At 54.2% G+C, this 15,841-nt stretch overlaps 1 protein-coding gene across 4 annotated transcripts in view; it reads right to left on the bottom strand.

Moving 5' to 3' along the window:
* METTL9 (methyltransferase 9, His-X-His N1(pi)-histidine) overlaps window positions 1-15,841 on the bottom strand; it is a 50,628-nt gene that overhangs the window by 14,470 nt on the left and 20,317 nt on the right. For all 4 annotated transcript variants that reach the window (XM_066275882.1, XM_066275881.1, XM_066275884.1 and 1 more), the window contains exons 3-4: window positions 14,502-14,711; window positions 11,515-11,699 (exon numbers count right to left, since the gene is read on the bottom strand). In XM_066275882.1, coding sequence (XP_066131979.1) covers window positions 11,515-11,699; window positions 14,502-14,711 — 395 coding nt within the window. The remainder of the gene's footprint in view (window positions 1-11,514; window positions 11,700-14,501; window positions 14,712-15,841) is intronic.

The raw sequence follows: 15,841 nt of genomic DNA on the forward strand, positions 1-15,841 counted from the left end.
CCTCCCCACTTCCACCTGGTCCTGGCTCTCACGCCTCTGCCACACGCTGCCCCCTCTGACTAGTGAACTGCTCCCCAGAAACAAACACGGCTCAAACGTCACCTACCACGTGAAACCTTCCGTAACTCCCCCGGGGGTGATAGGTCTTCCTTAAACCCACAAACTCGGTCTCATTTCCTACCAGACTCTCCTGCCACTGTCTGCTCACATCCATCTTCCGTGTTATTCTCTAAGTTCTGAAGGCTGGAAGCACATTTCTCATTTATATCTTTGTATTTCCACTGCCCAGCACGGCCTGGTATACAGTAGGCTCCCAAATTCCATTATATGAACGCAACCGAACAATGTTTCTAGAGGAAGATTTTTTCCAGCACTTCGACTGAGCTATGAAGCCCACTCACGCCCTAGTCGCTGACCCTCACGCCCCTCTCGTGAGGACTGTTTGTGGAATCCCTAACAGTACTCATAGTCCTACTGTCTGAGCACTTGTAGTCTTCGCCAGGAAGGATTAAGCTGCAGCTTTCTGCTCAGACTGGCGCTTCCCACGACAATGAAAACAGTAACAGTTGCCCTGGCTGGTTGGCTCAGCAGTAGAGCGTCGGCCTGGTGTGTGGGGGTCCCGGGTTTGATTCCCGGCCAGGGCACATAGGAGAAGCGTCCATTTGCTTCTCCACCCCCCCTTCCTTCCTCTCTGTCTCTCTCTTCCCCTCCCACAGCCGAGGCTCCACTGGAGCAAAGATGGCCCGGGCGCTGGGGATGGCTCCTTGGCCTCTGCCCCAGGCGCTAGAGTGGCTCTGGTCGCAACAGAGCAACACCCCAGAGGGGCAGAGCATCACCCCCTGGTGGGCAGAGCGTCGCCCCTGGTGGGCGTGCCGGGTGGATCCTGGTCGGGCACATGCGGGAGTCTGGCTGGCTGTCTCTCCCCATTTCCAGCTTCAGAAAAATACAAAAAAACACACAAAACAAACAAAAAAAACAGTAACAGTGAAGGAGCCAGAAGCGGGAAACGGACTGAGACACACTTCCAGTGTCCGCAGCCCCCACACGAACACGCCACCCACAGAGTGAGAGACGGTAACGGGAAGTTCTCTCCTGCTCTGTACGACGGGCTGTTCTCTCTCCTGCTCTGTACGACGGGCTATTCTCTCTCTGCTCTGTACGACGGGCTGTTCTCTCTCTCTGCTCTGTACGACGGGCTGTTCTCTCTCTGCTCTGTACGACGGGCTGTTCTCTCTCTCTGCTCTGTACGACAGGCTGTTCTCTCTCCTGCTCTGTACGACGGGCTGTTCTCTCTCTGCTCTGTACGACGGGCTGTTCTCTCTCTCTGCTCTGTACGACGGGCTGTTCTCTCTCTGCTCTGTACGACGGGCTGTTCTCTCTCTCTGCTCTGTACGATGGGCTGTTCTCTCTCTGCTCTGTACGACGGGGAGTTCTCTCTCCTGCTCTGTACGACGGGCTGTTCTCTCTCTGCTCTGTACGATGGGCTGTTCTCTCTCTGCTCTGTACGACGGGGAGTTCTCTCTCCTGCTCTGTACGACGGGCTGTTCTCTCTCTGCTCTGTACGATGGGCTGTTCTCTCTCTGCTCTGTACGATGGGCTGTTCTCTCTCTGCTCTGTACGACGGGGAGTTCTCTCTCTGCTCTGTATGACGGGGAGTTCTCTCTCTGCTCTGTACGACGGGCTGTTCTCTCTCTCTGCTCTGTACGATGGGCTGTTCTCTCTCCTGCTCTGTACGACAGGCTGTTCTCTCTCCTGCTCTGTACGACGGGCTGTTCTCTCTCTGCTCTGTACGACGGGCTGTTCTCTCTCTCTGCTCTGTACGACGGGCTGTTCTCTCTCTGCTCTGTACGACGGGCTGTTCTCTCTCTCTGCTCTGTACGATGGGCTGTTCTCTCTCTGCTCTGTACGATGGGCTGTTCTCTCTCTGCTCTGTACGACGGGCTGTTCTCTCTCTCTGCTCTGTACGATGGGCTGTTCTCTCTCTGCTCTGTACGACGGGGAGTTCTCTCTCTGCTCTGTACGACCGGCTGTTCTCTCTCTCTGCTCTGTACGATGGGCTGTTCTCTCTCCTGCTCTGTACGACAGGCTGTTCTCTCTCCTGCTCTGTACGACGGGCTGTTCTCTCTCTGCTCTGTACGACGGGCTGTTCTCTCTCTCTGCTCTGTACGACGGGCTGTTCTCTCTCTGCTCTGTACGACGGGCTGTTCTCTCTCTCTGCTCTGTACGATGGGCTGTTCTCTCTCTGCTCTGTACGATGGGCTGTTCTCTCTCTGCTCTGTACGACGGGCTGTTCTCTCTCTCTGCTCTGTACGATGGGCTGTTCTCTCTCTGCTCTGTACGACGGGGAGTTCTCTCTCTGCTCTGTATGACGGGGAGTTCTCTCTCTGCTCTGTACGACGGGGAGTTCTCTCTCTGCTCTGTACGACGGGGAGTTCTCTCTCTGCTCTGTATGACGGGGAGTTCTCTCTCTGCTCTGTACGACGGGGAGTTCTCTCTCTGCTCTGTACGACGGGGAGTTCTCTCTCTGCTCTGTACGACGGGGAGTTCTCTCTCTGCTCTGTACGATGGGCTGTTCTCTCTCTCTGCTCTGTACGATGGGCTGTTCTCTCTCTGCTCTGTACGACGGGGAGTTCTCTCTCTGCTCTGTATGACGGGCTGTTCTCTCTCCTGCTCTGTACGACGGGCTGTTCTCTCTCTCTGCTCTGTACGACGGGCTGTTCTCTCTCCTGCTCTGTACGACGGGCTGTTCTCTCTCTCTGCTCTGTACGACGGGCTGTTCTCTCTCTCTGCTCTGTACGACGGGCTGTTCTCTCTCTGCTCTGTACGACGGGCTGTTCTCTCTCTGCTCTGTACGACGGGGAGTTCTCTCTCTGCTCTGTACGACGGGCTGTTCTCTCTCCTGCTCTGTACGACGAGCTGTTCTCTCTCTGCTCTGTACGACGGGGAGTTCTCTCTCTGCTCTGTACGACGGGCTGTTCTCTCTCTGCTCTGTACGACGGGGAGTTCTCTCTCTGCTCTGTACGACGGGCTGTTCTCTCTCCTGCTCTGTACGACGGGCTGTTCTCTCTCCTGCTCTGTACGACGGGGAGTTCTCTCTCTGCTCTGTACGACGGGGAGTTCTCTCTCTGCTCTGTACGACGGGGAGTTCTCTCTCTGCTCTGTACGACGGGCTGTTCTCTCTCTGCTCTGTACGACGGGCTGTTCTCTCTCTGCTCTGTACGACGGGGAGTTCTCTCTCTGCTCTGTACGACGGGGAGTTCTCTCTCTGCTCTGTACGACGGGGAGTTCTCTCTCTGCTCTGTACGACGGGGAGTTCTCTCTCTGCTCTGTACGACGGGGAGTTCTCTCTCTGCTCTGTACGACGGGGAGTTCTCTCTCTGCTCTGTACGACGGGGAGTTCTCTCTCTGCTCTGTACGACGGGGAGTTCTCTCTCTGCTCTGTACGACGGGCTGTTCTCTCTCTGCTCTGTACGACGGGGAGTTCTCTCTCTGCTCTGTACGACGGGGAGTTCTCTCTCTGCTCTGTACGACGGGCTGTTCTCTCTCTGCTCTGTACGACGGGCTGTTCTCTCTCTGCTCTGTACGACGGGGAGTTCTCTCTCTGCTCTGTACGACGGGGAGTTCTCTCTCTGCTCTGTACGACGGGGAGTTCTCTCTCTGCTCTGTACGACGGGGAGTTCTCTCTCTGCTCTGTACGACGGGGAGTTCTCTCTCTGCTCTGTACGACGGGGAGTTCTCTCTCTGCTCTGTACGACGGGGAGTTCTCTCTCTGCTCTGTACGACGGGGAGTTCTCTCTCTGCTCTGTACGACGGGCTGTTCTCTCTCCTGCTCTGTACGACGGGCTGTTCTCTCTCTGCTCTGTACGACGGGGAGTTCTCTCTCTGCTCTGTACGACGGGCTGTTCTCTCTCTGCTCTGTACGACGGGGAGTTCTCTCTCTGCTCTGTACGACGGGCTGTTCTCTCTCCTGCTCTGTACGACGGGCTGTTCTCTCTCCTGCTCTGTACGACGGGGAGTTCTCTCTCTGCTCTGTACGACGGGGAGTTCTCTCTCTGCTCTGTACGACGGGGAGTTCTCTCTCTGCTCTGTACGACGGGCTGTTCTCTCTCTGCTCTGTACGACGGGCTGTTCTCTCTCTGCTCTGTACGACGGGGAGTTCTCTCTCTGCTCTGTACGACGGGGAGTTCTCTCTCTGCTCTGTACGACGGGGAGTTCTCTCTCTGCTCTGTACGACGGGGAGTTCTCTCTCTGCTCTGTACGACGGGGAGTTCTCTCTCTGCTCTGTACGACGGGGAGTTCTCTCTCTGCTCTGTACGACGGGGAGTTCTCTCTCTGCTCTGTACGACGGGGAGTTCTCTCTCTGCTCTGTACGACGGGCTGTTCTCTCTCTGCTCTGTACGACAGGGAGTTCTCTCTCTGCTCTGTACGACGGGGAGTTCTCTCTCTGCTCTGTACGACGGGCTGTTCTCTCTCTGCTCTGTACGACGGGCTGTTCTCTCTCTGCTCTGTACGACGGGGAGTTCTCTCTCTGCTCTGTACGACGGGGAGTTCTCTCTCTGCTCTGTACGACGGGGAGTTCTCTCTCTGCTCTGTACGACGGGGAGTTCTCTCTCTGCTCTGTACGACGGGGAGTTCTCTCTCTGCTCTGTACGACGGGGAGTTCTCTCTCTGCTCTGTACGACGGGGAGTTCTCTCTCTGCTCTGTACGACGGGGAGTTCTCTCTCTGCTCTGTACGACGGGGAGTTCTCTCTCTGCTCTGTACGACGGGCTGTTCTCTCTCTGCTCTGTACGACGGGGAGTTCTCTCTCTGCTCTGTACGACGGGCTGTTCTCTCTCTGCTCTGTACGACGGGGAGTTCTCTCTCTGCTCTGTATGACGGGGAGTTCTCTCTCTGCTCTGTACGACGGGCTGTTCTCTCTCTGCTCTGTACGACGGGGAGAATCCGAGTCCGATCGTCCGCGGAGCGGGGTCTCGGGGGTCGAGGCACATAAACCGGTGGAGAGCGCGAACTTCGAGCTGAAGTTAAAAGGCCGAACGAGGGCACCAATTATGATCGTTATTATGGTTCAAGGGTCTCACGCGCTGACCTCGAGGGCGTCAGGGCACTGACAGACACTTCAGAATGAAGAGCTGTGAACACACACAGTCAGTGAAGCCACGGGTAAAAACAAAGGGACAGAACCGGACGGGATGACATCAACGGAGGTGGGAATGAAACGCCAGCACCAAGACAGACACACAGACGGGCCCCGCCCCACACGCCAGTCTTTCATCCTCACAACGGGCCTGAAGGAGGTGTGAGCCCCCCTTACAGAGGACACCCCAGCACACAGGAGCCAGGCAGACATAGCTGACCCAGGCCCTCACACAGGTCGGCCCTCGCAGCTCAGCTCCGCCCGGGAGACAGACCTGTCACAGTCCTGCCCATGTGATTCAGACGGATGGGAGCTTTCAGACCGAGTGTGTCTGATTTAACTACACGGGGTCCTGGAAGAAAGTGGCCGAGGACAAGCCTCCCCCTGCCCACCCCAGCTGCCATCACAGGAGAAATCTACTCAACGTCCAAGGAACAGATAACCACATGCTGTCTAAACTCTCCGAAAGAAAAAAAGAAGAAACTTCCATCCTGGTTTTTACAAAGCAGCAGAGCACAGAGACTGATCCCTGACACAGGTAACAGCCTCCACACAAATAAAGGACCAGATACAGACCAACTATCGTTCATCACTATGAGCGCTAATATTTTTATTTAGAACTTTTGTAAAGACAATCTCGTGATGCTCTTAGACTATCTGTGAAAGCCCACAACGGCAGGGGGAAACATATCAAAAAAGTGTTGGTAGTTTAATAAGTCAAAGGAGAAAAAACAGGATGACCACACACCTCCACAGATGATGAAAACACCAGTGAAATATTCAGTAGTGATTCTTGATTCTTTTTTAAGCTCTTAATAAAACAGAACTGGGGGAGGGGGGGAATATATATATATATATACACACACACACACACACACACACATACATATATCTGGTAGAAAAAAATATATATATATATTGAGATTTACTGGGATGATCTCTCTCTGAAAAAAAGCAACCTCAAGCCAAAGACAGCATCGTAGTTAAAGAACCATCCCAGCCTCTGGTCAAGGGGACGGCCGGCATGGTAAATGCAGCATCTGGTCCTCCCACCACCACATCGAAATCACAGCCGCACCACAGCTCGACCACCCCCCAGAACAGCCTGAGGGCTGGCCGACTGGCAGTCCCACGATGAGGGAACTGAAGAAGCCACACAGAGAGGGTGGGAAGGGCAGAGACACAGAACGGGCTGCCCCACAACCACGTGCGGTGGATAAAAATCCGGAGGGGCGCCTCGGCCATGGAGGTCCCCGAGGAGCAGGTTCCCCGGGGAGCAGGTCCCCCGGGGAGCAGGGTCCCCCGAGGAGCAGGTCCCCCCCGAGGAGCAGGTCCCCCCGGGGAGCAGGTTCCCCGAGGAGCAGGTCCCCCCGGGGAGCAGGTTCCCCGAGGAGCAGGTCCCCCCCGAGGAGCAGGTCCCCCGGGGAGCAGGTCCCCCCCGAGGAGCAGGTCCCCCGGGGAGCAGGTCCCCCCCGAGGAGCAGGGTCCCCCGGGGAGCAGGTCCCCCCCGAGGAGCAGGGTCCCCCGAGGAGCAGGTCCCCCGGGGAGCAGGTCCCCCGAGGAGCAGGTCCCCCCCGAGGAGCAGGGTCCCCCGAGGAGCAGGTCCCCCCCGAGGAGCAGGTCCCCCCCGGGGAGCAGGTTCCCCGAGGAGCAGGTCCCCCCGGGGAGCAAGTCCCCCGAGGAGCAGGTCCCCCCTGAGGAGCAGGTCCCCCGGGGAGCAGGTCCCCCGAGGAGCAGGTCCCCCCCGAGGAGCAGGGTCCCCCGAGGAGCAGGTCCCCCCCGAGGAGCAGGTCCCCCGGGGAGCAGGTTCCCCGAGGAGCAGGTCCCCCCGGGGAGCAAGTCCCCCGAGGAGCAGGTCCCCCGGGGAGCAGGTTCCCCGAGGAGCAGGTCCCCCCCGAGGAGCAGGTCCCCCGGGGAGCAGGTTCCCCGAGGAGCAGGTCCCCCCCGAGGAGCAGGGTCCCCCGGGGAGCAGGTCCCCCGGGGAGCAGGTCCCCCGAGGAGCAGGTCCCCCCCGGGGAGCAGGTCCCCCGAGGAGCAGGTTCCCCGGGGAGCAGGGTCCCCCAGGGAGCAGGTCCCCCGGGGAGCAGGTCCCCCCCGAGGAGCAGGTCCCCCCCGGGGAGCAGGTCCCCCGGAGAGCAGGGTCCCCCGAGGAGCAGGGTCCCGGCCCCACCCCAGGTGCCGAGCCCAGGGCTGCAGAGCCGGAAGAGCAGTCCCCCACTCCTGGCTGTGAGAACTAGGGGGATTCTGACTGGACAGAGGGCGGGAGGCTGGGGGAGAGGGGTGGGGCATCCCGAGGTAGTGACAGACCAGTCAGGAGTGACAAGTGCAGGACGGGGAACACAGTCAGTGACGTTCTGACAACTCGAGGTGTCGGGTGTCAGATGGGTAGGAGATTTACTGGGATGATCACTCAGCCAGAGAAGTGTCTCATCACTGGGTTGTACAGCTGAAACTCCTAATATTGTATGTCAACTGTCATTGAAAAATTAAAAAATGATTTAAAATAAATAAATAAAGTAGAAACATTTCATTCAAGTCAAAATCAAGACAAAAACGTCCACTTTTTTATTAACATTTTCTGGAATTAACCATCAATTCACTTGGACAAAAAAAAAAAAGTCTGAAAATGAAAAGTAACAAAACCATTTGTAAATGCTGTAACAGTGTATCAACAAAACACCCGAGAGAGAATACAGAGAATACTGAAAACACTTAAGATAACTCAGTAAGATAAAAAATATCCACTGCTCAGGTGTGTACACATAGTCTTTATCCTGAAGCACAGAGGGCCGCTTGCGTCAACACGAACACCCCCGGGGCACGCTGGGCAGGGAAGCAGACAGACCTGCATGACCTCACTGGGCCGGGAACCTGAACGGGTCAAACTGCTAGAACCAGAGAGAACAACGGCTGCCGGGGGCAGGGTTGGGGGAGGAGGTGGCGCGTCAGTCCACGCCCCGTCTGAGGTGAGTGAGGAAGTCCTGGAGGCCCCGTCCAGTGTGGGGACCTAGTGAACAGCACACGACACAGTCTGCGTGGGGTGCTGAGCGGACAGACCTCAGTGTTCTCATGACACACAGGGAGGCGTCTACACGAGATGACGGGTGTGTTCACTGGCCAGTGGTGGTCACGGACAAAGTGTACACATATCTTAAATGACGCTGTGTACCTTAAATGTCCCAGTTCCTTGGTCAATTATACCTCAATAAAGCTGGGGGGAAATGTTAAAATAAAAAAATAGGATAGAAGAAAAAAATGCTATTTAAAACATCACACACATTCCATTAGAATGCATCTAACAAAAATTGTGCAGGACCTCGTGAAAAATATTTTATGTTGGTAAAGAACATAACGAATTAACCAAAGTGAAAAAAAAATATCCTATTATTAGCTAGTAAGGCTCAACAGTCCCTAAATTCAGCTATAAACTTAACATATAGGGGAACGAGATAATTTATTGGTAAAGTTCATCTGTTAAGCCTGACCGGTGGTGGTACAGCGGATAGAGTGTCGATCTGGGACGCTGAGGACCCGGGTTCAAAACCCCGGGGTCGCTGACTTGAGCGTGGGATCATAGACACAACACCACGGTCACTGGCTCGAGTGCAAAGGTCACAGACTTGAGCAAGGGGTCACAGGCTCAGCTGGAGCCCCTCCGGTCAAGGCAGGATGAGAACCAATCAATGAACAACTCAAGTGCCACAACTACGAGCTGATATTTCTCATCTCTCTCCCTTCCTGTCTGTCTGTCCTTCTCTCTGTCTCTGTCCCTAAAAGGAAGTTGCTCTGTTAAATAACTGTGTGTCCACCATCCAGGGGCTTGAGTGCAGCCCTTACTGGCAAATGGCCTCTTGTCCGGGGTGATTTCCTCTCCATTTTTAGTCAGAAACACAAGGAGATAAAACTCTAGGTCGACCTGAGGCTTCCTCCTCTGCCCTCCCACCTCCGGCTCCCCCGGGAAGTCGCACTGAAGTTCCATCCCACGGCTGCCCAACAGGACGCAGGAAACCAGGACCCTGCGATGGACGCAGGAAACCAGGACCCTGCGATGGACGCAGGAAACCAGGACCCTCCGATGGACGCAGGAAACCAGGACCCTGCGATGGACGCAGGAACCCAGGACCCTGCGATGGACGCAGGAACCCAGGACCCTGCGATGGACGCAGGAAACCAGGACCCTGCGATGGACGCAGGAAACCAGGACCCTGCGATGGACGCAGGAAACCAGGACCCTGCGATGGACGCAGGAAACCAGGACCCTGCGATGGACGCAGGAACCCAGGACCCTGCGATGGACGCAGGAAACCAGGACCCTCCGATGGACGCAGGAAACCAGGACCCTGCGATGGACGCAGGAAACCAGGACCTTCCGATGGACGCAGGAAACCAGGACCTTCCGATGGACGCAGGAACCCAGGACCCTGCGATGGACGCAGGAACCCAGGACCCTGCGATGGACGCAGGAACCCAGGACCCTGCGATGGACGCAGGAAACCAGGACCCTGCGATGGACGCAGGAAACCAGGACCCTCCGATGGACGCAGGAAACCAGGACCCTGCGATGGACGCAGGAAACCAGGACCCTCCGATGGACGCCCTGCGGCCGCCATGCAGAGAGGTGGGGCTGAGCCCGATCGCCTGGAGCAGCCCCGAGGAAGGCCAGGTCCCCGGGCCACCAGGGAGGCCACTGCGTTCTGCACCGAACGGCTCGTGTGCGTGATATACGGACACTCATGCCGAAAGCACTTATTTCTTTACCGTGACCAATGATTCAGAAACATAAAAGTAAACACGGGGGAGGGAACACGTCTGTTCTCTTTCCCACCCTCCTATGTCCTAAGAACTCTCCATTCTGTCTATCAGCAACGCAAATCCAAAACCACTGGGCCCACCTAAGACGCGTATGAACTGTGAGCACACGAGGACGAGGGGAGCAAGTCAGGGCGGGAGGAAGAGAAGGAGCAGGCGAGAGGCATCGCAGATCCCCGCCCCCAGCGAACACGCACGATCCGTCACACAGGCACCCACAGCCCTTCACCCACTACGACGCTCGCGAAACACGTACGGAGTTCTCAGAAACGCCTGCGAGCTCCCAGGGCCTGAGCCCTAGGCTGAGCGAGGCAGTCAAATTAAAAAAAAAAAAAAAAAAGGCCCTGGCCAATTGGCTCAGCGGTAGAGCATCGGTCTGGCGTGTGGGGGACCTGGGTTCGATTCCCGGCCAGGGCACATAGGAGAAGCGCCCATTTGCCTCTCCACCCCCCCCTCCTTCCTCTCTGTCTCTCTCTTCCCCTCCCGCAGCCAAGGCTCCATTGGAGCAAAGATGGCCCGGGCGCTGGGGATGGCTCCTTGGCCTCTGCTCCAGGCGCTAGAGTGGCTCTGGTCGCGGCAGAGCGACGCCCCAGAGGGGCAGAGCATCGCCCCCTGATGGGCAGAGCTTCGCCCCTGGTGGGCGTGCCGGGTGGATCCCGGTCGGGCGCATGCGGGAGTCTGTCTGACTGTCTCTCCCCGTTTCCAGCTTAAAAAAAAAAAAAAAAAAAACTTAAAAAAAAATTAAAAAAAAAAAAAGGTTTCAAAATAGTAACATGTTTTACTACATAATGGTTTTATATTACTGCACATTAACGTACAAAAATGCAAGAGGCTTCCAGCCTTAACTTTCGACATGACCCGAAACGCAGATCACATCAGCTAAAGGTGTGAGCCAGCGTGACCACAGCAGATGTCAGAGCAAGGAGGAAGTAACCGGCCACCGAACGACTCCTTCTAGCACGTTCTTCTAAGGTTGCTCAAGAGGGAGGCCACGCAACCAAAACCCAGACGTGGCAACACCAGGAAACGCCACGATGGCCTCGGGCCACAGGGAGAAACAAACAACTGCTTTTATCCCTTTCAGAGTCTGGGACGAGAGAGGAGAAACAGAACAGCCGGACGCTCAGCAAGTCCCTGGGCAGGGAAAGGCCTCGGTCACTGCTCGACTCAGCTCGAAAGCTGACAAGTAAACGGAGCACATTCGACTGAAAGGCAGAAAAAGGGCCCAGGTCAGGCTTCCCCTGGAGGGGTGGGCGGACGGCTGGGCACGGTCTCCCACACTGAGACGGACGCTCCCCAGGAAGGTCTCTCCCACGAGGCAACTGCCTTCTTCTCCCTGCTAGCCATTCTCAGAAACGGGACCACCGATCCCGGTCGGCAGGCTTCCCCTGGAGGGGTGGGCGGACGGCTGGGCACGGTCTCCCACACTGAGACGGACGCTCCCCAGGAAGGTCTCTCCCACGAGGCGACTGCCTTCTTCTCCCTGCTAGCCATTCTCAGAAACGGGACCACCGATCCCGGTCGGCAGCTGGGGGGCAGAGGCTGCCTGACCCCCTGGACCACACTCACCGTTTTCCACGTACGGATGGAAGGGCAGGACCAGGGCGAGGATGACTCGGCCTCGGGTCGGCTCCAGGACACTTCTGATATCTCTCAACAAAGTCATTGGCTGATCGCAGCGGTCCAGCAAATTCAAGCAGCTGATGACGTCATACTGGAACCCCGTGTTCTGCCACTCGTTTATTCCGAGCACTCTGGAAAACGAGGAAGAACCAGGCTGATACAGAACCCCCTTCAAGACACCTTGAAAAACAACTGAGATGAGCCTGACCAGGCGGTGGCACAGTGGAGAGAGCGACAGCCTGGGACGCTGAGGACCCAGGTTCAAAACCCCAAGGTCGCTGGCTTGAGCGTGGGATCGGAGACGTGCTCCCATGGTCGCTGCCTTGAGCCCAAGGTCACTGGCTTGAGCAAGGGGTCACTCACTCTGCTGTAGCCCCCTGGTCAAGGCACATATGAGAAATCAATCAATAAACAACTAAGGAGCTACAACAAAGAATTGATGCTTCTCATCTCTCTCCCTTCCTGTCTCTCTCTCTCTTTCAAAAAAAAAATGCCAGTAGAGGTTCTAGCTTTGTCTTCTCAAAGTAAATTCAAAATCTTCATTTATATTTGAAGAAACAGAAGAGCCATGCAAGAAGAAAACAGCCACCGTATTTACAGCTAGCATTTTACCTGTTTCCAAATCTCAAAACATGCCAGTAACATTTTCTTTACAAGAGCTGATCATATGTTTAATAAGAAGATAATATGGTGATAAAAATGATTATAAAACTGTAGCATCAAATTCCTGAACATCAATTAAAGGATAAAGTGTCCTACTTCCTACACTCATTAAAATTTAATCATAAAAGATCTATCTGTATTTCCCGTTCTTAGGGTCCTCTTCTGTTTTTAAGAACGGCTAGAGGTGGTACAGATAATTTCCATTTACAACCTGTGACCTCTGCGCATATCCGTTCCCAGGACCCTCCTATCTGAATAACTTTACAGAGAGCACAGGACACTCCGTTCAAACTGCAAGCTCAAGAGCACAGTTAGCGAAGCAGCCTCAGCCCTCAATCTCTCCCTCCTTCCCTTCCTCAAAGGACTCTTCCGGGCTCGACGACGCTTTTCCCACAGAGCAGAGAGCTGCTCTCCAGAGTCCCTGTCAGCCACCCCAGGACAGCAGTTCTGTAACTCCTTCCCTCTGCCTGGTTAGAGCGAGCAGAGGTGGACGGTGATCGGAAGGGGAGAGACAGGAAGAGGGGTCTCTGGTAAACAAGCCTGCGATGACGCTGAGCAGACACCTCTGCTGAGTAGAGAAAACCTGAAAGAGTCTAAAAATATGAGGGCTGCGTGGGAAAACTCAAACTGTTTCCTCTCCGTCCCCTTTTTCAAAACACAGAATTTTTTAAAGTGAGGGGGATTCAGATTGGGAGTTCAGCATGACTTAAGCCACACGAAAGTCACATAGCCCATGGTCTGAAACGGTTAATTAATTTCTAATTGAAGGAATACATTTCAATTACCACCAGAGACCCACCAGGACTACCGGGGACAGATGCTGGAGCTAAGGTGGGTCTTACGAATCACCTCGGCAACATCACACAGACATCAACCTACAGCCCCCCTGACCGCTGTTTAAAAACCGAGGATGACAAGGACTTGGACGCGGGCGTTAGGACGGTCACTGTCCCTGACCTCTGACCTCTATCTACCGCAGCTTCTGAGGCCAGCTGTGCCTGAGCATAGCGGACGTCACTACTCCCTCCTTCGTAAAAACGTCCCATGGATTCCAGGTTTACGGTCCTCTCCCCTTCCACGCCCTGCCCCCTGCTCTTCTCCTCCCTGGGATAAATATTTCTGTGCTCTGACAACACTCCAGGACCCAGCTACGCTCTGAGTCCAGGGTCAGTCTGTACAAGCAGAAACTTCGGTGGATCGGAAAGAGAGTGTGTAATTCTTTCTCCTTCCTCAGGCTCAATCCAGCTTCCCTCAGCGCACCCTCACCCCATTCTACCCGGAGCCCCGTTTTCTCCCATTCTATAGAACCCACACTGAATACACAGCCTTCTTCCTGAGTATCCCCAGCAGCAGGTGGTCTTAAAACCAATATTCAACACTTCATACCTATTAGGATGGCTATTATTAAAATAAAAAGATTAAAAACAAACAGAAATTACTAAGATGTAGAGAAACTGAAACTCTTGTACGCTGCTATAAAATGGTGCAGCTGCTATGAAAAAAAATTCTTCAAAAAGTGACACATCGACTTATGTCCGACCCAGCAATCCCACTTCTGGGCATTGTACCCACAAGAAGGGAAAGCAGGGACTCAAACAGATACTCGTTTCCTGTGTTCACAGCGTTATTCACAACGGCTAAGAGTGGGGCCAACCCAGGTGTCCAACGAAAGACAAATGGATACAAAATGGGGTTTGTACGTGCAACGGAATATTCTTCCACCTAAGGAAGCATTGCACATGCTGCAAATACCGTGTGATTCCTTTTATTTGAGGTCCCCAGAGTAGTGAGATCTGCAGAGACTACAAGCAGACAGGAGGTCGCCAGGGGCTGGGGGAGGGGGCGGGGTGAGGAGTTGGGTTCACGGGGATGAGGTCAGTGTGGAAACGAAACGGTCCGGAGACGGAAGGTGGGGGCGGTCACACACCTACGTGAAGGTCACCGCTGAACTACACGCTTCAAAATGAGTGCCACGGTCAGTGCGGTGTTCCACATTTTTACAATAAAGCTTTTCTTAGTTAAGAGAGACTTGCGAGCCCCGGATTCTAAGACGTGGGGGAGGAGCCCCGCCCCGGACCTCGTCCCGAGCCCCCCGCCCCGCCTGCCCTCCCAGCAGTCTGGACAGACGCCACAGCCCCAGCCCCATCTCCCCGTCACCTGTCAAGTGCCCGATCCGGAAACCTGTCTCTGGTTCATAGCCTTTAGATCAGACACCCTCGAGAAGAACCGAAACCAAGGAATATACCCCAAACCACGTCTAAAAATTCCACCTGTATTTCTTCTTCTGAAGCTGCCATATCATCGTTTCAGACAGCTCGGTCGCGTAAATTTCTTCAAAATGAGGGCTCATGATCTTTGTGACTTCTCCATCTCCGGCACCTAAATCAAGAAGTCTGTGGGTTTTCCAGTCCGGATTAATTTTAAGCAGTCTCTGAAACTGATCTGGTGAAAACACAAACATTGAGCCTCTCCCCAGCAACCTGGAAAAGGGGGAACAGAAATGGGACAGTCAGTACAAGGTCAGCACTGCCCTCTACATGCACCCTCTCACTGAGGTGACTCAGCACCCACAGCTTTAGGAACTTACAAAATGTTCAGTTTATACGATTATGTGATCAAAAGATATGTTATATTTTATATGACTTTTTGAAAAATCCAAATTAGCCTGACCAGGTGATGGTGCAGTAGCTAGAACATCAACCTGGGAGGCTGAGGACCCAGGTTTGAATCCCCAAGGTCGCTGGCTTGCGTGCGGGCTCATCCGGCTGGAGAGTGGGATCATAGACATGACCCCATGGTCACTGGCTTGAAGCCCAAAGGTCGCTGGCTTGAGCAAGGGGTCACTGGCTCAGCTGGAGCCCTCCAGTCAAGGCACATATGAGAAGCACTCAATGAACAACTCAAGTGACGCAACTATGAGCTGATGCTTCTCATCTCTCTCTCCCTTCCGGTCTGTCTCTCTTTCTCTCTCTCGCTAAAGAAATTAAAGCAAACTTGGTAAAAAAAAAAAAAAAAAAAAAAAAAAAGGAAATACCTCCAGATAGCATCATTTGTCTCTGAGGTTGCAAATAATACTTCAAAAGGACTGAAGCAGGGAGGGAATAAGAGATGAGAAGGGAAAAGAATGAGAGGACAAGAGAAGGAGAAAAGAAATGACTAAGAAAAGATGACTGAAAAATTTACGTCAAAATAGGAAGGAAAGGGAGAAGGAACAGAAACATGTTTATCAGATTAAAAATATGACAGACCCACAGAATCCGACCACAACACCAAGCAGAAAAACCAAACACAAACACAAAAAAACCTTTATGAACCTAAATAATGGGTAGAAAAAACTAGTTTTAATGTAAAAGATTTTTAAGAGAAAAACAGTGGTCCTTGAGATAGCAGTTAATATTTGTATTAAGAACTATATCTGGCCCTGGCCGGTTGGCTCACTGGGCAGAGTGTTGGCCCAGCATGCTGACATCCTGGGTTCGATTCCCAGTCAGGGCACACAGTAAGAGCAACCATCAGCTTTTCTCCTCCACCCTTATCTCTCCCTCTTCCTCTTCCCCTTCCACAGCCAGTGGCTTGACTGGTTTGAGCGTCAGCCCCAAGTGCTAAGAAT

This window comes from Saccopteryx bilineata, chromosome 4, assembly GCF_036850765.1.
Source record: "Saccopteryx bilineata isolate mSacBil1 chromosome 4, mSacBil1_pri_phased_curated, whole genome shotgun sequence".
Lineage (NCBI taxonomy): Eukaryota > Metazoa > Chordata > Mammalia > Chiroptera > Emballonuridae > Saccopteryx > Saccopteryx bilineata.